The sequence below is a fragment of the Hippocampus guttulatus genome, chromosome 13 (genome assembly GCF_054856545.1).
Source record: "Hippocampus guttulatus isolate MCC_2025c chromosome 13, RoL_Hgut_1.0, whole genome shotgun sequence".
Classification (NCBI taxonomy): Eukaryota; Metazoa; Chordata; class Actinopteri; order Syngnathiformes; family Syngnathidae; genus Hippocampus; species Hippocampus guttulatus.
This window is the reverse complement of record NC_141273.1, coordinates 11,118,065-11,141,460: the sequence shown is the minus strand read 5'-3', so window position 1 is coordinate 11,141,460 and position 23,396 is coordinate 11,118,065. Positions and strand designations below refer to the sequence as shown.

The 23,396-nt window shown below is 42.1% G+C and overlaps 3 protein-coding genes across 4 annotated transcripts; 2 read left to right on the top strand and 1 right to left on the bottom strand.

Annotated features, from left to right (window-relative positions):
- The first annotated feature begins 17 nt into the window (after nucleotides 1-17).
- On the top strand, nucleotides 18-4,043 carry zfyve19 (zinc finger, FYVE domain containing 19). The gene is made up of 11 exons (XM_086126663.1): nucleotides 18-196; nucleotides 304-425; nucleotides 518-571; nucleotides 651-808; nucleotides 893-1,035; nucleotides 1,319-1,427; nucleotides 1,775-1,993; nucleotides 2,137-2,213; nucleotides 2,345-2,446; nucleotides 2,535-2,704; nucleotides 2,913-4,043. Exons 1-11 carry the CDS (start codon nucleotides 143-145, stop codon nucleotides 2,989-2,991), a joined length of 1,287 nt encoding a protein of 428 aa, XP_085982789.1. The 5' UTR covers nucleotides 18-142; the 3' UTR covers nucleotides 2,992-4,043.
- On the bottom strand, nucleotides 4,041-10,495 carry ppp1r14d (protein phosphatase 1 regulatory inhibitor subunit 14D). Its single transcript, XM_086126664.1, has 4 exons — nucleotides 10,056-10,495; nucleotides 6,350-6,430; nucleotides 5,348-5,380; nucleotides 4,041-4,466 (listed from the first exon to the last, which is right to left on the bottom strand). The coding sequence occupies exons 1-4, from the start codon at nucleotides 10,233-10,235 to the stop codon at nucleotides 4,398-4,400; spliced, it is 363 nt and encodes a 120-aa protein (XP_085982790.1). The 5' UTR covers nucleotides 10,236-10,495; the 3' UTR covers nucleotides 4,041-4,397.
- A 3,077-nt stretch (nucleotides 10,496-13,572) lies between these two features.
- On the top strand, nucleotides 13,573-23,371 carry spint1a (serine peptidase inhibitor, Kunitz type 1 a). 2 transcript variants are annotated; one of them, XM_086126659.1, is made up of 11 exons: nucleotides 13,573-13,831; nucleotides 13,922-14,368; nucleotides 15,824-15,981; nucleotides 16,072-16,213; nucleotides 19,287-19,454; nucleotides 20,213-20,257; nucleotides 20,370-20,498; nucleotides 20,597-20,647; nucleotides 20,804-20,974; nucleotides 22,379-22,438; nucleotides 22,551-23,371. In XM_086126659.1, exons 2-11 carry the CDS (start codon nucleotides 13,981-13,983, stop codon nucleotides 22,736-22,738), a joined length of 1,500 nt encoding a protein of 499 aa, XP_085982785.1. In that variant the 5' UTR covers nucleotides 13,573-13,831; nucleotides 13,922-13,980; the 3' UTR covers nucleotides 22,739-23,371. The 2 variants fall into 2 exon arrangements, with proteins under 2 accessions (XP_085982785.1, XP_085982784.1); XM_086126658.1 differs by having other exon boundaries at nucleotides 13,573-14,368.
- The last annotated feature ends 25 nt before the right edge of the window (nucleotides 23,372-23,396 follow it).

Below are 23,396 nucleotides of genomic sequence, written 5' to 3'. Positions count from 1 at the left end.
GTAACACGACAGCTTCCGGGTGTCTTCCTGTTTTGGTTGCAAAGGGAGGCTTGACGCCGGATTCCTATTGACTTTGAAGTTGTGCCGTCTTGCATTATATTAGCTTAGTCAATGTGTAACTTATCCTTACATACGCATAGGAATGGATAACCGTTGTTATTGTTGCACCGCCAAGTTCGGTGTCTTCAAAAAGGAGGTAAAGGTGTTTCGGTCTCGCGCGGGTCATTATGGCGCAATACTGTATCACATTTCTTTCGGGGATTTAATGTACGAATGTGCATTTATTTTTTTATTTTCTCCTAGTTGGGTTGTAAAAGCTGTAGCCGGTCCTTCTGCGCCAGCTGCTTGACTTATAACGCGGTGGTGCCACGTTATGGTAACACCCAGCAAAAGGTCTGCAAGCAATGCCATGGTGATCTTACAAGGTAGATCTGGTTTTAAAAAAAATACACATTGCAGAGATTAGTGAGCAATTCACTGAGTAAACTTCTGATTCTGCATCACTATATGTTTCCAGCGGGAATACGTCAAACGATGCTGGAAGATGGTCTCCCCCTGAAAACTACAAAAAGTGAGTTTAGCATCACGTTTGTAAAGTTAATGTTTCTCGGAATGGTGTATTCATAAAATAAAACAAAATTGCTCAACAGGCGAGTTGCTGCGTTTGAAGCCAAACAAGAACAGAAGACACAACCACATGGAGGCAGTATACGTTCTCTGGCAGGTCTTCCCCCTGCGAAAGGCCTAAGTAAGGAAGATCAGACAATTGCTGAAAGGCTTCAAAAGCTGAAAGAAGACTCTGCGCCAAGTATTATCATTTCTTATTTACAAACAAGAACAGTTTATGTGACCGTTATATCACTTGCTGATGCAGCTTTTACCTCCTGCACAGAGTCCATTCCATCTGAACAAGAACTTGAGACTCGGCTCGCTGCCCTTAAAGTTCCCAGCAAGCCCGTGCCTTCTTCCCAGGAGATGGAAGACCGATTAGCAGCTTTGAAGGGCCAAACTCCTCCTTCTCAAGCTCCCCCACCTGTGAGCACAACCCTAACATGCATGTCATGTTTAGTGATGCCAGTAACGCCTCACTTACTATCCAGTAATGGCTGCCATTTGAGTCACGAGCAGCCTAACAACTTTATCGTTACACATAACTGTAAAAAATCACTTGCAATAAAGAATTGGCCAAACCAGTTGTCATTTTTAAGCGAGAGATCAGTAAAGTAATTAAGTTACTTTCTCAAGGTAACTGTGGCATCACTGGTCTTGTTATCGTCACATACCTGTACAGTGTGTCTCATTGTGTTCCTCTTTACAGGTCCGCCAGCCTCCAGACAACAGGACTCAGACCGAGCAAGCCAATGATCTTCTTACTCAGATGACAGAGGAGGTTACCATTGACCATCAGCTTGCAGATCCTGGCTACAGTAAGGAAACACCCTTTATGAAACAGTTTTAACATAGGGCTCGACAATTAAGGGGCCACCACTAGTCAGCTTGTGGTGGCCCTGTCTGCCCCCGTTTATTCATAATATAAATATGATAGCTTGCCATGATTACTTCATATTCAGTGTCTTTAGACTGTACAAATTGAGTCCTGGCTGGGACTGTGCGCTAACCTCATTAAAATGAAGGCATTGCAATTGCACTAATTAATATCAATGCTTTGAAGAATAAACCCAGTCCAAAATTATTAAAATATTGACTTGACACCTCACGGCCATGCCGCGATCACCCTGCGAAACTACGATTTATTTCAAAATTGTCTTATCAGGCGACGGCGGACACATGAATGATCTTAACAAAGGAGAGGACAGGACACTACAGGACAATATGGATGACAACCAAGACCCAAGGAGGCAGCTTGAAACTGAGGCGTCACGTTTGCTTGAAGAGGCCAATCAGGAGCTGAAGAAGGATCATGGTTTCACAGAACAATTCCACAACATGGCCAAGAGGCTCGCACAGCTGAAAGGCCAGGACCCCGACAAAGGTTCGACACATAATCAGTCAATCACAGCAGCATTAATCGCTGCAAGAAAGCCACACATGAACTCTTATTGTCAGTCTAACGTTAGGAAATAAGATGCAACCGATTTTTATATTTTATATTTTTAAAAAGTATGTCCTTTCCAGTGAAGATGGAAGATTACAAACATCCTGACAGTGATGAGGAGACAGAGGACGAAGCCATAAAAAGGGTTTTAAAGCAGGTATGGCGGCGTGTGCATGTGGATGACAGTGCCGCTCTCATATGATACACGGGTATGGATTTTGTGATTTCATGTCAGCCGTTAGACGCTTACATACTGCGTGTATGGTTCATGTGTGTCTGTTGTTGCAGCTCTCAGAAGAAGCTGCGCTAGATGAGGCCAGTGGCTACAACATACCTCTAGAACACAGTGGACCCCAAAACACAGAGAAGGAAAAGTCCGCCAAGAAGCCTGTATTAAACAATGAGTTCTTTTCGAGTATTTCTGAGCTGTTAGTGATCATCACTTACAAATGATCATTGTTTTTGATTCGTTTGACAGACTCAAGCTCCGGCAACCAAGAGCAGGAATCCACCAGCAGCTGTAAGATCAGCTGATCCGCCATCAGACAGTGATGATGACGAACTACCATGGTGTTGCATCTGTAACCGTGACGCCACCTTACGCTGCCACTCCTGTGACGGAGACCTGTACTGCAATCGCTGCTTCAGGTAGTCGAACGTGAATTTGTTTGGATTTCACTTGTGACGTGGCTCTCCTGTGCTCCCAAATGATCCATGCGACTGTGAATGCAGACGATGACCCAGATAAAGTAGAGGCAAGCTGTTGCCATATTGCCGAGCATCGTGCTTATAAAGTATTTAGTGTTATGAATTATCCATCCACACTCTTTTTTTTTTTTTTTTTTGACATCCGCAGGGAAGGACACGATAATTATGACAGGAAGGAGCATCGCACCACCAATTACACTGCACCGAAAAAGAAAAGGAAGTCTTGATGGCAAAACTGCGCCGATGATGGCGGCCTTATCAACACCGCGAAACCGGATTGAAACACTACTGCATGTCGAACAATATGTGATGTATGAATAATTAACGCAATGTTTTTCATAATTTGTCAAAAGAGAAATATGTCTTGAGTTATTGGCTATTTTAAGCAAAGCCTGCGCCGCCTCAGGATCAAAAAACAAATTTTGTCGCGTTCTACTTTGCAATTTGGGGATTTTTAAATGTTGACATCGCAAACAAAAAGCAAATCATGCGCTCTTTTGGAATGATTAAGAACCGCAGACTGTCAACACTAGACTGACAAAAGATCCACGGAGTCCGTATAAAAGGATTAGGGCAGGTTTTGTTTTCCTTTGGCAGGCGTCTCAGCCACTCCTGTAATTAGGTTTGGATGTGTGTCGAACATCACAGCATCGCCCCGCTTCTGCTTGCGCTGTAATTTCATTACAGTGGCTGCTGCGGGGTATCTTCGAGAGATGCTGAGATCTGTTTTTGTTGTACTTTTGCAGTCGGTATAAGCACTTTGCAGAAATGTGTCAGTCTGTCGGAGAGGTCACAAGTGAAGAGTCTGACGGCCTCGATAGTGGAAATGGGGGCGATCCAAGCAAATTACTGTAATGGAACCTGATGGAGCCAAAAGACCCTCATGTGTGACAGAACAGCAGAGTGTAGTCTCATCAAGACACATCAATGTCTAGCCGACTGAGGAGGCGCCATCATCACGCTCCTCCGGGGGCTCCATTAAGCTTTGTATGGAGGTCGTTAATGTGTTTGCCTTTTCTGGTTATGTCGTACACAAGACAGGAAATGGGAGAGGATAATGGATGCGTACCTAATGGACCTTCCTGCCGATGATTTTTTGCTGTGTTTACTCCTAAACTTGACATGTCAACATCCCCGTTGGCTTCCTGCGCCGCGCTGAAAGATGAATGTTAGAAAATTGCTTTCTGGAAATTATATTCTGAGTCATTAAGTCATTTTTATGAGGGGGAATTTATTGAAAGTGTGTGTGTTTTTTTTGTTCAATGAAGTGTGACTCTTAGCATTGAAAATGTCTCTTTTTATTGTCATACAGCACACGTATATGAAGGAATATGTACATTATCAAGCAAAGGAAAAATGACAGGCTTACATATGATGTAAAATATCTTGGATAATATTACAGCCATTATTATGTGGGTGTTGTATGGGACACGGTGTTAAGACAGTCCACATATTCAAAGGAAATCAATGGATTCGACTGACTGCTGTGTTGTCCAACTGAGGCTGACCTGGGAAGGAGGCGGGAAAAAAACCCTGAGGATGTGAACCGCACATACAGGCATTCAAACGGTAAACATATTGGGAATTGGAGCCGATTCGAATCCATTGTCTCGATTCTTCATTTGACCTGGAGCTACTTCTTAAAGGGTCCTGACATTTTACGTAGTCCCTTTATCCTGTAGAGCAGCGCGTTCACAAAATCCTAAGAAACATGCACAAGGAAGCTCAGAACTCCGGTGATAATTTTTTCTCGAATCATGAACATGCAAACATAGTGTATCATATACACATTCGTGTTCTACAGCTGTTTAGTTGAGAACTGGGATGCACCCTGAATCGGGTGCCAGTCACTTACAGCAGCGGTCCCCAACCGGTCCGTGGGTCATTTGGTATCGGGCCGCACAGAAAGAATAACTAACTTTGCATTACTTCTGTTTTATTTATTTCGGAAGCTGAAAGCTGTTTTATTTTGAAAATTTACCGGACTCTCCGTTACATCCGTCTACAGTTTGTCACTCTTGACGCAGTATCAGGAGTCCTACTTAAAATACGGATTTATCACAACGGGAGATTCCCACGTACCAAGCCCACTCTGCATTATATGGCGCGACGGTGAGTCGCATTTTTCATGCACTTTGTATTTGCTCTGTATCTTATTTTGAAGGCACGTTTAAACGTGACCATAACGACCAGAGGGTGTTGCGGCCAGGTAGGACGTTCCTCGTGTCATGATTCGTGTTTATTATTATGTTTCGAAAATACCACAGTTTTCATGCGGGTCCTATTATATTATTTTGTTCTATTTATCCATCACACCTTAAAGCCCGGTCGGTGAAAATATTGCCTGACATTAAACCGGTCTGTGGGGCAAAAAAGGTTGGGGACCGCTGACTTCAGGTCACAGACAAACATTCAAACTCATATTCAAGCCGGTGTGTCTTCATGCCATTGGCATGGTGAGGAGATGCAAATGTCACACAAAGGCGCAAGCTGACATTTGAACACAACACCTCTAACCGGATATGATCGACTGCATGCAAGGGCAAAAGGCAAGAAAGTAGAAGAAAGATGACAACTTCTCACCTCTATTGGCTTCCTGCATTCCTGCAACAACTCCTGAAAGCAGCAAAAGAAAAGTACGGAAAACACGTTTCTACATTATGCAGTCAAAAGTGATTGAAAACTTGTTTCATCAATCAATCATTGGTGGGCCAGGTGGAGTTTGGGTTGGAGGAACTTGAGTAGCCTCACCTCAACACCAACACGTTAAATAAACGAGTAAAGAAAGATTGTTCAGCTCGTATCCGACAAAACAGGCATTTATTGAGGTGAAGCGGGGTTATAGTACAAGCGAGCCCTTCGCTGTCCATAATGTGAAAATACGTCGGCAGAAAAAAATACATCACGCGCATTTCATTCAGTGTCAACAAGGTACGTCCAATGACGCACGGTATACTGTACCAGTAGAGTGCTTCCACTGGAACGATTTTAGTAAGTTGAACCGAAGTTCAATAGGTTCACTGTAAAATACAAAGTGGACATTTGTTTATTCTATGATGACCGAGTAAGCTACGAGTCTAGGTCATTTGTAGCAGATATTCAACTAAATGTCTTTGTATGAAGTAAATATTTTCGAGTGTAACAATAATTAATTTTAAAATGTTTTTGGACTTGAGCGCTAAGTGATTGGTGCTCAGGTACCAAGCGCTCCAATATGAAACAATAGAGTACCACGACATTCAACAATCTCTTGCGAACAAATTTATTTACATATACTGTACATAGCACACTGCAGAGAGGTTTTCTTTCAAGCCAATATCATTTTTATCTGGTTTTGAACTAGTTCCATTTGGCCTCTCATGTCAAGCTCCTGGGCCATACGCAAAAGGGCACTCATTTTTTTTTTAATTTAAATTTTAGTTTAAGTTACTTCAATAGTTTTCATGACGTATAATAACCTTGAGGCAAAGGGGGGGGGGAATTGTTAACATGATCATGTGACTAAATATTGGACACAAAAGTATGTGTTCAAGCCATTTTCCTTGTAATCCTATTCTAAAATGTTGTCAACACACAATGATGTACCTGTACTCGCATTCTTTGACCCTCATCTGACAGCTCCAAGAGCTCATCGATGTCAATCTCCAACTCTGGGATGTCTTCTTCCTGCAAGAGCCAAAATAAAACGTTAAATAAACCACAAGTTGTTTCTGCATTCCTCTTCCCTATCCCTCAGTTACCCACATGCGACTGACAGAAAAGCTCACGGGGCACATCCCATCCTAAATCCCAGTGAAATGACTCTCCACACCACTGAGCAGTCAGTGGGATGGAAAATATTGTAAAAATAGAGCGTCAGTGTATCCACTGTGCCTGTTCACCCGAGTCATGAATGTAGTGACTATCACTTTTTTTTTTTAATAACTGCCAATTGAGGCGATAAAAGACATATCACAAATGTGTCATCTTCAGAAATGTATGACTTTGTAGCGCTGTCGAGTGTCCCGGGAGGAAACTGGACCAACAGAATTTTCAGACTCAGCAGATGAGCGCTCATATTTGACAGGGTAGTTTTGCTTTTGCTGGGGAATATTTTCCGGTTGGGAAGGTTTCATTGCCGGGGGAAGATTGGGCTTGGACGGTTCTCTGGATGATGAGAGAGCTAAACAATGTGAAGTGCTGAGCGGTGGAGTGGATGGACCCTCTCGCCAGGTCCCCCGTGCGCCATCTAATTGATGCATGTTGCCAGGGTGGACCCCGTGTTATTCTGCGTAGCTCTGCAGGACTTAATTTTGTTACTTTGGTTCATAATGTTTATTTCCATTTAGGGTTGAGTTTGTATTTTCACTGGCTAACTCTGGTTGCGATTTATTGCATAATATTTTTTTTTTCATGTACTTTACCATGGTTGACAATTTACTTTTGGTCTGCCATAATCCATTGCTGCAGCTCTGCATGCAATGTAGCTTTCAATGCTGGAAAGCCTTTCAAGAGATTCTCACAAGAAGCGACTACAGCTCATTTAAAACATTCAGTGGAAGTTCTCTGTCTTCATCTTTTACTCTCTTGACATTCTTTGGTCACGATAAGCAGCTGGTTAGTATTGGTGGAGCAGCTTGTGAATAAGGATAATTCCCCAAAGTGCAGTGAATGTAAACTCAGCCTCTGTGTGTGCAAGGAGAATAAAAAAATTACGGTACTTTTCTGTGACAGCACTCCAATATCTGCGATTCGTACTGCACAACATAGTTGATTTACCTGCAGCGTAAAAGATCTTGCGTTTTAATGAGGCCCCCGAATAGCATCTTAGTCACACTTTTGGCAGCTGAAAGCAATAAAATTAATGTCGGAGCTATTATAGGAATTTATGAATTTCAAAGTCTCCGCTTCAGAAACCAACGCAGATGCAGCCAACATAAGCAATTGGATTCTCTCTTGTCTGGTGTTTTGTCCCTTTGCCTGTGGGCATGGGTAACTTGTACATCTGTGATGAAACCATCATTGGTGAAAGTTACAAACAGATTTCGGGGAAACATATGCTGCCATCCAACAAACTTATTTTTTTAGAACGTCCCTGCTATGTTCAGCAAAACAATGCCAAACCACAATCTCCATGTGTTACAACAGTGTGGCGTCACGACAAGAGTGCAAGTACTATACTGGCTTGCCAGCAGTCCAGACCTGTCTCTCATTGAGAATATGTGGCGCATTGCGGAGAGTAAAAGATACCAACGCAGACCCCTTATTGTTGAGCAACTGAATTTGAATTGGACAATTAATGTGTTCAGTTCCCAAACAATTATTGGATCTTTTTAAAAGGAAATATGATGCAACACAGTGGTAAACACGCCCCTGTCGCAGCTTTTTTTTGTTTTTTGCTGGTATCAAATTGAAAATGAGTGAATATTTGCAAAAGAAAAAACAAACAGAGGTTTAACATGAATTAAACTTATCTTTGTTGTGTCTTGAAAAAGAGTCAAAAAGGATTTGTAAATTGTTGTATTCTGTTTTTTCATACATTTTACACTGCTTCCCAATTTTATTGGAATCGGGGTTTATACTTTAGTCATTAAATACCATTCAATTGTTTGTTTTACTTGGCCTCAAGGAATCATTTCACTTTCGACAGACTTGTTCATTATCACCGATTATCATGGTCCATAGCGGATAATCATGAACACATTCAGTCTAAAGGAACACAAAACAAGACGCCACTGAGACACGCGATGTTTTTACTGCCTTGATAATAAGGAAACTGTGCCCAGGAAATAAAAATGTCAGTGAAAACCCCAACACGATTTCAACTTATCAGACTGTTATTTTTTTCCATTTCCTGGTAGAGATTCAAGGCCTATCAGAGCCCCCTACAACATGAGTAATGCAAACACAACCAACATGAATGTATTAATACAATCATACACTGAGTGGGTAGCATAATTTCACTAGAATTCACTTTATGAGGATAACACAAGGAAATAAAAGCAGATGTGGACACAGATAGTGGTTTTGAGGAAGAAAGTTTTATCTGTCAGCATCCCCCAGCATGTATACGTCAGTTACTACTGTATTATTAATTTACTCACTTTATGAATGTGAGGGGATTAAATGATGACAGCCTACAAGCTTAAATGCCGCTGGACATTTCCATTTCTACTGCTCACACCTTCTAGGAGGTTTACTATTTCTCCTAAGGTGTGAAGTTTGCAAAGAAGCCGGCCAAGGCAGCGCTTGCATAAATTCGAGATGTGGTTAAATAATTTAAATAGCAATGCAAAGGACCGCTGGTCAAAGCATCCAAGCGGCAAACTCCAACCAACAGAGAACGCCTCCCTTGAGGCAATGCAAAATGTATTCTGAACTCCAGCCATAATCCTGTGCACATAGACGGGCTGTGCCAAGTTTTATATGATGTAAATACCCCAACATAATGATCATTCGCTGTAAGAAATATTGAGTGTTCCATTAACCTGCGATGCATGTGTTTGGAATGTGGGAAGAAACCGGAGTACCCACAGAAAAACCACGCAGGCCCGGGGAGAACATGCAAACTCCACACAGGAAGGCCGGAGACAGAATCGAACCCTGGACCTCTGCACTGTGAAGCTGAGGTGCTAACTAGTCGACCACCGTGCCGCCGGGAAAGATATACCGGTACATAAATGTATCCCTTGTCATCCCCTTCATCATGCCAATAAATGCGTTTGCTGTCTCTGTCCGAATTTGCTCCGAGGAATATAATTGTCTGATGACTAGTCAATTGGATAAAGGCGCGCACATGGTTTCGTCATTTCGCAGCACATCGTGTGCTAGTGGCCGCCTTGGCGATGTTGTCATTAATCTGCACCGTCATCCCGGGCTAGCCAATGGACATCCCTCTTCCCACCGCGCCGGGCCGCCTCACGTGGGAGATGAGACATCTGTTGCCATGGTTTCCCCTTGAGAGAATCCAATGCAAATCAGTGCGCAGCCGGTGACAGAATTGGATTGTGTCACACGTTGCGGGAGTGCGGTTGATGCGGATTGTGTTGCTCCACGGCGCTGTACTGTACATGCACAGGGCAGCTTTGGATTTTTGTCTGAGTGTTCCGCTTAGAACTGACATTCTGTCACTTTATTCTTGCTGCAACGTTGAACCACAGCTGAGAGCGTATTTAACTCGGTGAATGTATGAAGCAATCTCCCTCGCTTTACTCCTTCTTATCTGTGAATGTCAAATGATGATGGATATCGAGTCCCTGCCTCCACTGCTACGAGTGTGTATGCGCTTGTGTGTGCCCCCCCGCCCTCCTACCTCACAGTCAAAGAGCAGGTGCAGTTGTTCGTCTATCCACTCCTCAATGTCCAGTCTCCTCTGCAGGTCCTTGCGGTTGTACTTGACGGTCAGTTTGCCAAGCTTGCGGGGCCCTGGCTCGTCGACTTTCCCCGTGGGCTCGAACATCACTCTGGACTGGGGGTTTGCCTCTGACGCCATGGTTGCCACGGCCTCAGGAGACCCGTGGAAACACACCAAGCTCTCCGTTGTCACGAGAGCGCACACACGCAAGCAGGCGGAGAAGGCTCTGGCCCACTCGATCTCCGTGCACTGGTCTAGTATTCAATGTCTGCCTTTTCTGTAACACTGACTCTGACTCACACTGTTTGTCCCCCTCTCTCTCTCTCTCTCTCTCTCTTTCTCTGTGAAGCTCTCCTTCTCGCCTCCTCTTGCAACACCCACTGCCTACACTATGAGGCCGATGTAAGGAGATACGCCTGTTTGTGTGTGTGTGTGTGAGTGAGTGTGACATGTAGTGGAAGAGCATAGGTCAGTCACAGCCATAAAAAAAAAAACACTGTACAAAGACTAATCAGGAAAGGAGATGCCTGTAAATCAGCAAAGGGCAACAAACTGTGTCTGAAAATGTGTCAACATTGACATTACAATTTTTTTTTTGGTCCTCTTATAGTCTGTCATTTTGTTCCATTTTACAGCACAGTATTTGAGTATAAAAAGTGATTCTTTTTGTGTTCCTCAATCGTGATAATGATTTTGCCGTTGCTTAATGTTTACTCATCTTTGAAGTCAAATTGGCCTCCTCGGTTGCAATGCCATTAATAACAGCAACAAAATATAACAAAGAACTTTTATGGGTGATGATTATAAAATCTGGACACGTAAAGGTTAGTACTCTTCCATTAGGGAAAGAATAACCCACAAAAGTCATTGAATAAAAAAAAGTTTTTTTTTGTTGTTTTTTTAAAATATTTGTGTGTCCTGCGATTGGCTGGCAACCAATAATACGGATACTCAATGCAACTTCATTTCTGGAACACTTTCTCCACAACCGCTCCTGCATCAAAGTGCTGTACATAAAACATAAATGACAATAATACAATGGGAATTATGGATTGGAATGGTTTACGTTGACTAATTTTACTATTTTACGATATCTATTCACCCAGGTCACCCAGCTGGCCTGGGAATGTCTCGGGATCCCCCGGGGAGAGCTGGAAGAAGTAGCTAGGGAGAGGGAAGTCTGGGCTTCCCTGCTAAAGCTGTTGCCCCCGCGACCCGGCCCCGGATAAGCGGTAGATGATGGATGGATGGATGGATGGACGATATCTATTTTACTTTAGGCGACCCGGTGGCAGCGCGTTGACCTCACAGTGCAGAGGTACCGGGTTCGATTCCAGCTCCGGCCTTCTTGTGTGGAATTTGCATGTTCTCCCCATGCCTGCGTGGGTTTTCTCCGGGTACTCCGGTTTCCTCCCACATTCCAAAAACATGCATTGCAGGCTGATTGAACACTCAAAAATTGTCCCTAGGTGTGAGTGTGAGCGCGGGTGGTTTTTCGTCTTTGTGTTCCCTGCGATTGGCTGACAACCGGTTCAGGGTGTACCCCGCCTACTGCCCGAAGAGAGCTGGGATAGGCTCCAGCACGCCCCGTGACCCTTGCGAGGATAAAACGGATCAGAAAATAAATGAATGGATGGACATTTTGCTTAATGTCAAAAAGTGAAAAAGGATCGACAAAAACACCAGCCCTATTTGTTTCAAAATTATTATATTAGTCACGTCACATAGCACCTAATCAAAGGTCAATAATACATTGTGTCACCATACAGTTCCCAAAAGTTTCCAATGATCCCATTCCATTGTGATTAATAAGGTTTTGCTGGTAGGGACTCTAATCAGCCATTGCCACACATGCTGCTGAATTATTAAGAGCCTTCAGCCGCTCACCTTTCCAGCCACACAAATTCATCCATCTGTTATTATGCTAGTTAGTTCTGCACCGTTAAGGACCACAGATGTGCCGACAGCCTGCTCACCTCAACCATGTACAATGGAGATGAAAGCAGACCTAGTGAACGAGCTTGAATTACATTGTCTTTACAACAGGGATTGTCAACACAACCTTCATGATATACATTCATTATACTGTTGGACAGGGGTGCCCAGGTTGCCTGTTTTAGATGTTTCCCTCCTCCAACACACTTGATTTAAGTAATCGGGACCGTCATCGAGCATCTCCAAAGCTCAAGCTGATGAGCTAATATTCGAATCGGGTGTGTTGGAGGAGGGAGACATCGAAAACAGTCTGGATAAGGGCTCTCGAGGGCACCCCTGCCGTAGTCAATGGAGCACATTGATCATTGAGGACGTCACAGCCCAATGCCAACTTCCGGTTTCTCCCGAGTAGTTTCGCGTGATGATGTCAATCATGACTCAGTCTGAGTCAGCTCAAAAATCAGTCATGATGTGTGAAATAACGTGCCACGTGTATTTTGACATTTTAACGAAGAAGCGCGACAAAATGACATTTTACACGAATAAACTATTCTAAGCGGCCTCTTTTTAGAAGGTGAGGCAGTATCGCCACCTTTCGGAATAAAGTGGAAAATGCACCCAGGGCTGTTATTCACAAACGACTGTAAGATACAGTACAGTACCGTACTGTCTTACTAAACAAACACAAAGAAAAAATAAAAATGAAAAAGAAATTATAGGCATTTTACTCTAACATGTGCAATACTTATATCTGATTGTTTGCAAGAAATAGCCAATATGCAAACAATAAAAATGTCAATAAATGACTTTCTACACAAATGTTACACATTACCATCCATAAAATGCCAATTAATTTTTTTTAACAATAACTTTGCACTTAATAGAGACAGGGTGTGCTTAAACAAACAATTCGTCTCAACATGGCATCGTGAAAATCGATAAAAACTAATATATTTTGCTGCCTAATTCATACAGTATTCCACAAACGCAATATTAATCAAAATAAAGTGTTTTGATTAGTGGGGCATCATAGAAGATATTGTAAAGCAAATGTTTTACTTGACTTCCCCTTTAAATGTATTCAGTTTGATTTAGTGGGATTACGATTCGATGTCGTCACGTTTATTGACATGCAACTGTTACAGGTAATGGAATGCAGAACGAAGTTACAGATATAAATTAAGTTGAAACACAGGTTAGAGTGTTAATACAAACGGAAACAGTGGCGGTTGTTTCTAGAACGCCAGTTCTCAACTATGAGGACATGGCTGTGGGCATCTGCTTCTTTAAACTACAGCCGCAGGTAACACATGCTGAATGCTGATCCTACACTGCTATCTACTGACCAAATTGAGTACTTTTCGTCCTACTCAATATACAAAAAGATTGGAAACAAAATGTTAACGGGGAAAGGAAAACTCTTGGGGGGGGGGGGATACAGCCGTGATCACACTGGGCATTACACAACAACGTGTAAAAATTCCCCAAAGCCCAAAGAGAGAGAGATAGAGAGACATACACAGAGAGAGAAAGAGACATACAGAGAGAGAGAGGGGGAGAGAGAGAGAAGGGCGTGGCATGCTCACAAATGGAATTTCACTTCCTGTCTCTCTCAACCAGGTGAGTGCAGATTGAGTCACTTGTAGTGTCGTCACACGCCACAGTTCTTTGTCGTAATCAAGCGTTGGAGTCTTCCATTCTCAAAAGTGTCACCGACGGCGAGAGAGCCTCGGCAGGACTTCACTCTTCGTGGATGTTCTTCTGTTAGGTTTTGTGTGTGTGCGCGTGTGAGTGAGAAGGTAACACGAACAAGTTTGTGTTCACCCGTCGCGGCCTAGAGTGCCCAGGAAGACATTTGAAGTTAATTATTGGCCTCGGTTTCGTTACAGGTGGCGCTAGGAATCCGATCTTGAATTGTAGGAGTTTTTTTTTAATTGTTGTAATAATTATGGGTTGGTGGCCGCTGGTGTTGCTACTGGTATTTTTGGCGTGCGTCTTCAGTCAGGAGACAGGTGAGGAGTGTTTGGCCAAATTTAAGAAAGGCCGCGAAGATTTTGTGTTGGACGTCGACGAGTCCGTGAAGGACGGGGCCATATTCATCTCGTCCCCCAAACTGGACCGCTCCAGAGACTGCGTGGCGGCCTGCTGCAAGGAGGAAAAGTGCAATGTGGCCTTCATGCAGGGGGGTGCTGAGGAGAACTCCATCAAATCCTGCTTCCTCTTTAACTGCCTCTACAAGAAGAAATACGCCTGTCGCTTTGTAAGGAAGAAAGGTTACTACAACTACATCCTGGACTCTGTCTACGAGAGTTACCTTGAAGTGGATCTCCCACCAAGTAAGACTATCAACACACGCACAGGTCCTAAATATTTTTGAATCGATCACGACCCCTCTCGATTATTCACCTTCAACAAAATGTTAATATCATTTTCTTTCATGCTCTAAATCGGTGATTCTCAGCTGCACTTTGCACACGTAAGCTTGAGAAGATATGTTTAAAAATGTTATTTCTATATTTTCAATGGGTATGCTGTTGAACATTGCATGTTGTTTATTGTTGGTAACTTCTGCAAAAGTGGCTCATGACTCGGCAATGATAGAAAAACTCAAGTTCCAGAGTGACAACAGTTGAGAACCAACACTTTAAACATCTACTGCCTACACTGTTTTGCAATAAAGGTGTCTGAAACAAAGTCGAGGGAAGTTGCCGATAGCTTCAAAATGCTTTAGGACAGTGATTTTTGTGTTTACAATTTTGTTTCCTTTCAGATTTATTATACTTGTTCAAATAAAGTGATTGTTGATACGTGAGATTTATCATCATCAAGCATTTATGTACCATATTCACCAAGGCTACTACCTACTACCCTAATTTTTTTTAATAGTGGTCATGTTGCAGGTACTGGCAAGGCTCCAGACTGCCCCTAAATGCTGACATTTTGCCCTGATAGTTTGAGATAGTACAAGTAAAATTTTCACCCACTCACACATTCGTGACCATTGCATTTTCAGTTAAAAAAAAATCTTTATATTATTATGATGATTGAATGTTTTTGTTCCTGACAAAGCTCTGGTCCACACTTGACCCCATTTATCAGCAACATAATGAAAATAACAGAAAATATGAATATTTACTTCACAAGTCGATTACAGTGTGTGCCCCTGAATTTTCTACTTGCACCCCTAAAATCAGTCTGCTTAAAAAAAAATAATAATTTGAGATCTCAGATGCTGTTTAAAAAAACCACGGGATCCAAGTGATGGACTGAAAATGAAAAATGGACTACTTTGAATCCATTGTATTACTTGGTGAGATTCAATGAAGTCGCTGGTGTTATTTTTCAAGCAATATGAAAAAAATCGAGTCACACATCTCATCTGTGAATGACTTGAAATGACATCTGTGTCCAAGAGTTTCTCATCTTTTGGCAACAGAGAAATAGGCAATTAATTTGGAGGTCATTAAATGTACACCTCTCTCCTCAACATTAAGTTGCGCAGCTTTTTAAAAAAAAAATATTCTTCCCCTCTTCCCACAGTAGATTCCAGTCCCACTCTGTTTGCACTCACGACACATAAGGCCACATAACTAGGCTACAAACCTCCATTTCAGCATGTTGACACATGCCCAAGCCCTTACTGCCGCCGCCGTACTTTTCGTTTCTCATCTACCGCAGATTGATTTCACATGCGAATGTGTTGCGGTATGAGCTTGGAAGAGGGTTGAATTGGAATCCGTGTGCGCTCGGTGGTTGTGGAATAAAACTGTTCCCATGCTGTCTCACTTCAGAAGAAACCGACCGTCCACCAGTGGCCAATGGAGGCCAGGACCGCGTGGTCCAGCCTCAAGACAGCGTGACGCTGAACGGCTTGGAGAGCAAAGACGACGAAGGGATTGTGTCCTATTTGTGGCAAATGCTTACCGAGTATCCCTATGCTGTGATAGAGGTGAAGGCAGTGTTAATTGGCCCTTGAGTTCTCAGAACGTGATGCATCCAAATGGTAACCAAGTGTTTTTTTTGTTTTTTTTTAACGTAGAAAACGGGCTTCGATGACCAGATAATTGTGTCCAATCTGACGTCGGGAATGTACAAATTCCAATTGACGGTCACGGACACCATTGGTCAGTCGGACTCGACCAAAGTCACTGTTCTGGTTCTTACACCTGAACAGTCGGAACGTAAGTATCTCAGCTTTGTTCACAACTTTTTTTTCATAGCAACTTTTTTCAAGCAGCCTTTGAGGCTTCCCCTTTTCATACCAAACATTTCTGAGTTGTTTTAAGTAGATGTTACACTCTTGGAAATTAATGCAAACAGCAAAATATTTGAGCTTGTCAACACGGTGGCCAATGACTGGGTGAACATTTTTTTCTTGTTCTCGTATTAGCATCGTATGACCTACTGTTAGCAACATGATTTAGTTAGCAAGCTGACTGCATGCTCTTTAGTGAATGTACTTTGAATTTCTAAAAGGTTATTCTATCTATTGATATTTTGGAGTGAACGACATCACGATATGATGAAAATTGCAAAACATACCTGGAAGTGCAGATATTTACTCCGAAACGAGCCACCGGTTTCAGAAAGACAAAATGCTGACCGTAAACATCGCCAGAGAGTGCCTTATGACGGGGTGGACAGCAATTTCAGGGATTATGTGCAAAATGTTCAATATGATCATGAAGATACGTGATCAAAACTTTGTCATTTATCAAATAACTTGTTGTGGACTATAAAAATAAAACGCTTGTAGTATAAGCACACTGGAGTTAGCAGGGCAGTGTGTGGGACATGCCAAAGTAGAAATAAGGATACATTTTAAGCGACTTGCCATTGCACCGGGGTGGGTTCAAATGTTCGGACCTCATGGTTTAATTATTATGCTATGTTTTCAAGACGACGGTGACTCTGCATTTCATAGGCTAGTGTGCAAAAATCTGAGAAATTATATTACAACCATGACCGTAAGAGTAATATTGCTCCACTATGTATTTGATAGTGTGTCAAAATTGCTATTTTGAGAGAAGGAAACAAAGCAAGTTGAGGTGGGGGGGGAGTGTGGGTGGACTACTTATGAACCACTGTTTCATATGACATGTTGACGTGTATTTTGACGCCCCTTGAGAGTCGCCCGTTTGTTTCATGTTGAGACAATGCCCTCATGCTCGTGTACTTTCCTCGGGGCTTTTTACATACCTTCATCCCCCCCACCCTCTTCATTTTCACATTTCTATTTGCTTTACTCAGCATGACCCTGTTGACAAGGCAACACCAATACTTCTGAAGGGCTGACGTCCTCGTTGTTCTGGCATTGTGGGGACTTTGTCTTTTAATGTGATGAAACCTGTCAAGACTTGTTGACTTAATTCCTGCTGGCCGAACGATAGAATGGTACAAAGATAAGAGAACTAGAACATGCGATCGGAGCCCTTTTAATCTTGTCTTCCTTGATCTTGAATCCACTATCAGGGTGATTTCTTCAGAATTCCGCACGTGACCCGTTGACGTGAATCGTCATGCTTATGTTCTGAGATCGCCGCAAAACGGAAGTGAGGAACGTATTTGGTATACTCCCACTCCCTCCACCCCCGACTCAACAAAACCTGTCTGTCTGGTTTCGGCTTGGGTTTCGTAAACGTGAACACTCTTATCGCCCTCTATCATTTGAAAGTCATTAGAAGGCTTTTGCGTAGGTTTATCTATTAGTGGTCAATTCATATATTTTGTCAAAGTGGTTTACGGTAAGCGCACATTGCGGAGTCATGTAAAGACTTCCACAAGTTAGTTAAATTATCCATGAACAGCTTGTTTGGAATGTGTGTAGCAGCAGAGGTGAAAGTAGGGGGGGGGGGGGGGGTCAGCCAGGTTTCATTCAAGTGAAGATTTACTGAGTGGAAGATATCCGTCTAAATTCGGAGTGAACATTTTAACCTTACTTTTAATAAACTACTAATAAATCCACAGATGTTGTCAAACATTTCGAAGCGCTGAACAGCGACTCGCCAGGCTTCTCGTTCGGTCTTCCCCAGGTTGGTTTATTGCTGTCTTGTCCGTGTTCCTCTGAACGAGTTCTCACTGGGAAGTAAATTCCTTGTGTGTTTCTTGCAGACTGATTCAGAATCGGAGAAAGAAACCATTTCAAATTGTTGTTGGTTTCATATACCCATGTTAAAAATTTTTTGCATGTATGGCATTTTAGATGCTTTACTCCATATTGCCATGTTAATTTGCCATGTATTCCTCAATTTCTGCAATCTGGCCTGTGATGCAAGTAAAAGTAGAACTCAGGTTGCCATTTTTTTTTTGTCATTTAAAGTCATGTTTATCTTTACTCCCTCATAACAATAATTGTCCTATCCTGTCACTAGGATTTTTACTACGATAGTCACAGCAAAACTAATGTAAAAAAACAAAAAGCCTGTTGCCCGGTATGGAATTATGAATGTGAAGACCCCACTGTACTATGTACTTACAGTTGACACCGTCCGTTTTATAATGTCTGTTAATCGTCAACCGTCCATACAATAGAAGGCGTACTCCGCCCAAATTTTGGTGACACGCGGTCACTAAATGTGCAGAGGGAGATTTACTGCTTGGAAGCCAAGTCTGAAGCGGCCCAGGAGATTTTAGTATTTCTTACCTTTTATTCCGATCTGATGGGGGCGCGCGTTTTGATGATAAGCTTATCGTGTGATATCGTAATTCTTCATGAGACTCATGAGCTGGTTCAAACAAAAGAAAATGGCAGCTATAGTTTTCAGTTCACATCCGGTGTCTAGTCAAAGGCAGCTCTTTGTAAGGTCATGTAAGATGAGCACGGTGTGTTTCTCGTCAGCCACCCACAGACTGACAAACTACATCTCCTTTTGTGTCCCACACGCTTGACACAAGCATCCTCTTTTCACATGTCTCTATACACAACGCCGTCTTGTGTAGTCTGTACTTCTAAAAGCAGACACAAATGTTGGGAAGACCAAAAAACCAAAAAAAAACCCCACGATCAGCTTATGGAGACAGTAACTTTTGTTTGGTGGTGTGTGGTCTACATTGATTCAGAAGGAGACATGAGCAAGTTAGAGTAAGTGTACTGGTTGTTGCAGTAGAACAGGGAAATATCTTTTCATGCTGCCTAGTTTGGATATTAATAATTATAAACATTTGAATATGGAAAACAGCCCCCCCCCCCATGTTTTCAAGTACCTGTTAAAAGAAGAAAAAAAATCACCTAACAATTCCCTTTACTTCCTGCAGATCACTGCATGTCTCCAAAGAAGATTGGACCATGTCGCGGTGCCTTCCCCCGGTGGCACTACAACGCCGCTTCGCAGAAGTGCGAGGGGTTTGTGTTCGGCGGCTGCAGGGAAAACCTGAATAACTATCTTTCGAAGGACGAGTGCACAAATGCCTGCTATGGCACGGGTATGTTTAACTTCTCTTCCAATTATACATTTATAGTGTGGGGATTATTTGACATTTCTCAGGGACTTTTTTTTTTTTTTTTTTGGTGGATATAATGCTCTTGTCTACATAACAGGCCTGGGTACACGTTGCTTTTAAATTGCAAATGATGCTCTTTGCATATGTTTGCGTGCATTAGAAATATATGCACGCCGGAAACGACAATCGGTGGTTCCACCACAGTTGTTGCTCATGGTGGTCCTTCATTCAAAAAGCAAAAAGTTGACTTTTACTCATATTTTCCTGTCCGCCAGTTGCACGTGACCAAGATTATTCGCTTTAATAAAAACAACGTGCAAAATGACACTGTAAAAAGTACAGGAAGTCATTTAGGACGGATGCGGGCTGTAAAAAAAAAAACAGAATGCAAAATCGCACTTTAAAAAAAAAAATCCACAATTTAGTCGGTCCCTGAAAGGTGAACTGCGATGTAGCAAGGGACCACTGTACATCAAGTATTTTGTCCAAATATCTACATAAAATGAACTACATGTTTTTTTTCTTATTTATTATTTTTGTCAAAGCTCATGTGCAATTTCCGTGTCGTGACGTTGTGACACAGATGACCAATGATTCGAACTTTGAATTGCAGCATGATGCATGATAATTGATAATGAGTGTTCCAGGACCCACCCCACTGTCTTTCTGGGCCACTGAATGTCTCCACTTGTTGTCCGATGAATACTATCTAATGTTTTGTTTTGTTTTTTTTTCCTTAGAAAAAAGGGGTAGTGGTAGAGGTTTACCAGTTCCAGATCAACGAGGTATGTCGCGATTGTACCTCGTGACAGAGTTGTTTTTACTCGTAGCATTCAATTTTCTAGACTGTAACATGTCTTCTTGTTGATGGTGCTTTTCCTACATGTTCACTGGCAGAAAAGTGTGGCGTCGCATGCACCCCCGAGCAGTTCACTTGCGCAAACGGCTGCTGTTTGGAACCAGGCTTGGAGTGTGACTCAACCGCTCAATGTAGCGACGGCTCAGATGAGCAAAAATGCAAGGATTGTAAGAAGCTGTTGTGATTTTTTTTTTTTTCGAACTCGTTAAGCTCACTTGGGTGAAATTTAGGCTTACCTCAATTTATATATTTTCTTGTATTTCAGTGGACAACACATTTCAGATTTTGCTGAAGATTCCAGTGGATGAGCAAAAAGGTGATTTTTTTTTTTTAATTCCCTAGATGAGATTATAGTAGTAGAATCTCATTTTATTTCATGTTCTGTAAAGTGTTTTGTTACAGCTGTTGTGAAAGCGCTACAATGTATTGAACAATTTGTGATGATTTCCTTGTCATTCCCTGTTGTTGTCAGTGCGCTGCACTGAGCCCCCACAGACGGGCAGCTGCAGGGACACTCTCAGTAAGTGGTACTACAACCCTCTCCAGCAGGACTGCAGTCGCTTCAACTACGGCGGGTGCCAGGGAAACGAAAACCGATTTGACTCCAAGGAAGGCTGCCTCAAGGTCTGCAGAGGTGTGACAGGTGGGTGGTACTCGACAAGGTTTATTGTCGTTGAAGAAAATCAATGCGGTCATGAAAACTAAAATTGGGAAATAAATATTTTGGGTGACAAAATAACATGTTTAAGAAACAAAATGAAAATGAGAGGAAACAACTTTTTCCCTTCATAAAACTAATCGCCACAAACAACAACAAAAATGTCCCCCGTTTTTGTCTTTGCCAATTGCGGCTGACCTTGACCCCATCTCCCGAATTGAAGCTAAATTAAGACCAGGCAGTACATGGAAGGACAGATATTCACATGCTCAAAGAACAACTGAAATTTGTTTTAGTGTTTTTGTTTTGCAATAATGAACAGATCGTAAGTTAAACATTGGCTTTACTTTCCATTGCGATGTTAATGTGTGTCCACACTCTCTGCACGTAACCTTCAAAGCAGTATTATGCACTGCAATTATTACACTTTGAGTTCCCCGCTTTTTTTTTTTTTAACTCTCACACCCAACAAATACCCTGCATTTCTAAAAATAAAAAACTTGGTACTCACTGACTTGGCACTTTCATGAACTGGATATTTTAAAACGTGCGAGCAGTATGTAAGCATTCATGTCAGTCAATCAGCCGTTTATTTTCCTTAAGCACTTAAGCTCTATTGTTGAATTAAAGCTTTAGTTTGGACTGGTAATGGAGGCCTACTTTGCTTTTGCCAACACTTCCTTTAGCTGTAGGTGATTTCCTCAGATTGGTGACGCTGGTAAAAATTGATAGCCCCGGGAGGAGGGGGATCAAAGGAAAATTCTGCGGTAGCGTAATAATTTTGTGTTCTGTTGCTTTAAGATGTGCTCAGCGGGGCTGTATGAAGGAAAGCATAACAATGCAATTATAGTAAATCCTTCAGCAATGATAATCTGTTTAATATTAAAACATCGTGAGATTGTGTGGATTGCATCGTAACGGCAGCATTTTCTTTTTCCTCATTGGACCAAATAGACCAGCGCTATTTAATGTTGACCAACTATTAGCTCCTATCCCCGCTTTAAAATGCAGTTGGTCTAGATTAAAACTTAAAATATGCTCCATTATTGTAATTGCATCTCGGTAGATCCTCTCCCGTAGTTTAATTTGAAGACGAGATACTTTCATCAAGCCGATTCTTTATAATTCAGTCTCTTGGTCAATGTGTCAACCCCCATTGCAAAAACAAAAATCTCCATATTTTTGATTAACTTGTTAGTAATGATTTACCCATCAGCCGTCCTTGTGCAAAGGAATGATTGCGAATAGGGTCAAGTTAGATTACCGGTAAATTAACTCGAGCTCAGCATTTCCTCGTATGGAAGAAGCCAGCAGTATTTCTGAGTCAAATTACGGTAAATTCTTTTGTTTTTCCTGCTTCTATTGATCTGGGTTTTTCCCCCTCCCCAGAAAAAGATGTGTTTGCAAGAAGAGAGGAGTTTGAGCGGAGAGTGTCAGAAAGTCAGACAGGTATGGAACTGTCCTTGTAATTTACAATTCAAATTGAAATGAAACATTCTCCAAAGTGTTTTCTTTTCATTTTTTTTTCCTCCATCAAATGAACCGTTTGATCCTTTTCCAGGTGTTATAGCAATAGCAGCTGTCCTGGCTATCGCCATTGTCATCATATTGGGCATCCTGTTGTATTGCTTCATGAAAGGAAAGAAGAAGTCGTCACAGCACCACCGTGTGCCTGTCAACAACGCTCCGCTCACCTCCATAGAAGACAGGGAGCATCTGGTCTACAACAGTACCACCAAGCCCATCTGACCCCAGAGCAGACGCCAGAGCCGTGCCATTTACTGAATGAACTCTAATTGATGAGAGACAACCAGGTCTTCTCATTCCACACGTGGAACTGTTTTGCGCGTGTAAAGTTTGTCAAGGCAATATGTGTACAGGAGGCAGTGTCTTGTTGAAAATGTTAAGTGTGATGTTTAAATATTTGATTTTCACTCGGTTTGTTTTTAACACTGTTTTGTTGACTAAACATTTAGATTAACAGGGAACTTGAGTCATTTCATCCGTTAGATGACCTCGGCATACTTCGTTTAGCCCCGCTTCATAATAGCCTGTTACTTCAAAGTAAAAGTCGTCTTTCTTCAAGCGCAACACTTGAGCTTGATGTCATGCTCCTTTTAACTCACTGACATCTCCTGTCTGACTTGTCGTGCTTTATCTTCTACTTTTTACTCCCTTGGATGATCTGAATAACATAGGAACAATCCCCAATCTTGATTAAAGAGATTTTAGAAGGAATGTTTTGTTTTTAAAAGTGTTTTTATAGCCAGCTTAATGCATGCTAATATATACCTAAATGAAATAGCCTTGTTGATCACGTGACCCAAGTTGTTGTCTTGAGCAGTGTCATGATGGTTAAGCCAAATAAAAGAATTACCTCCACATGCTAGAAATGTTTCATCTTGTT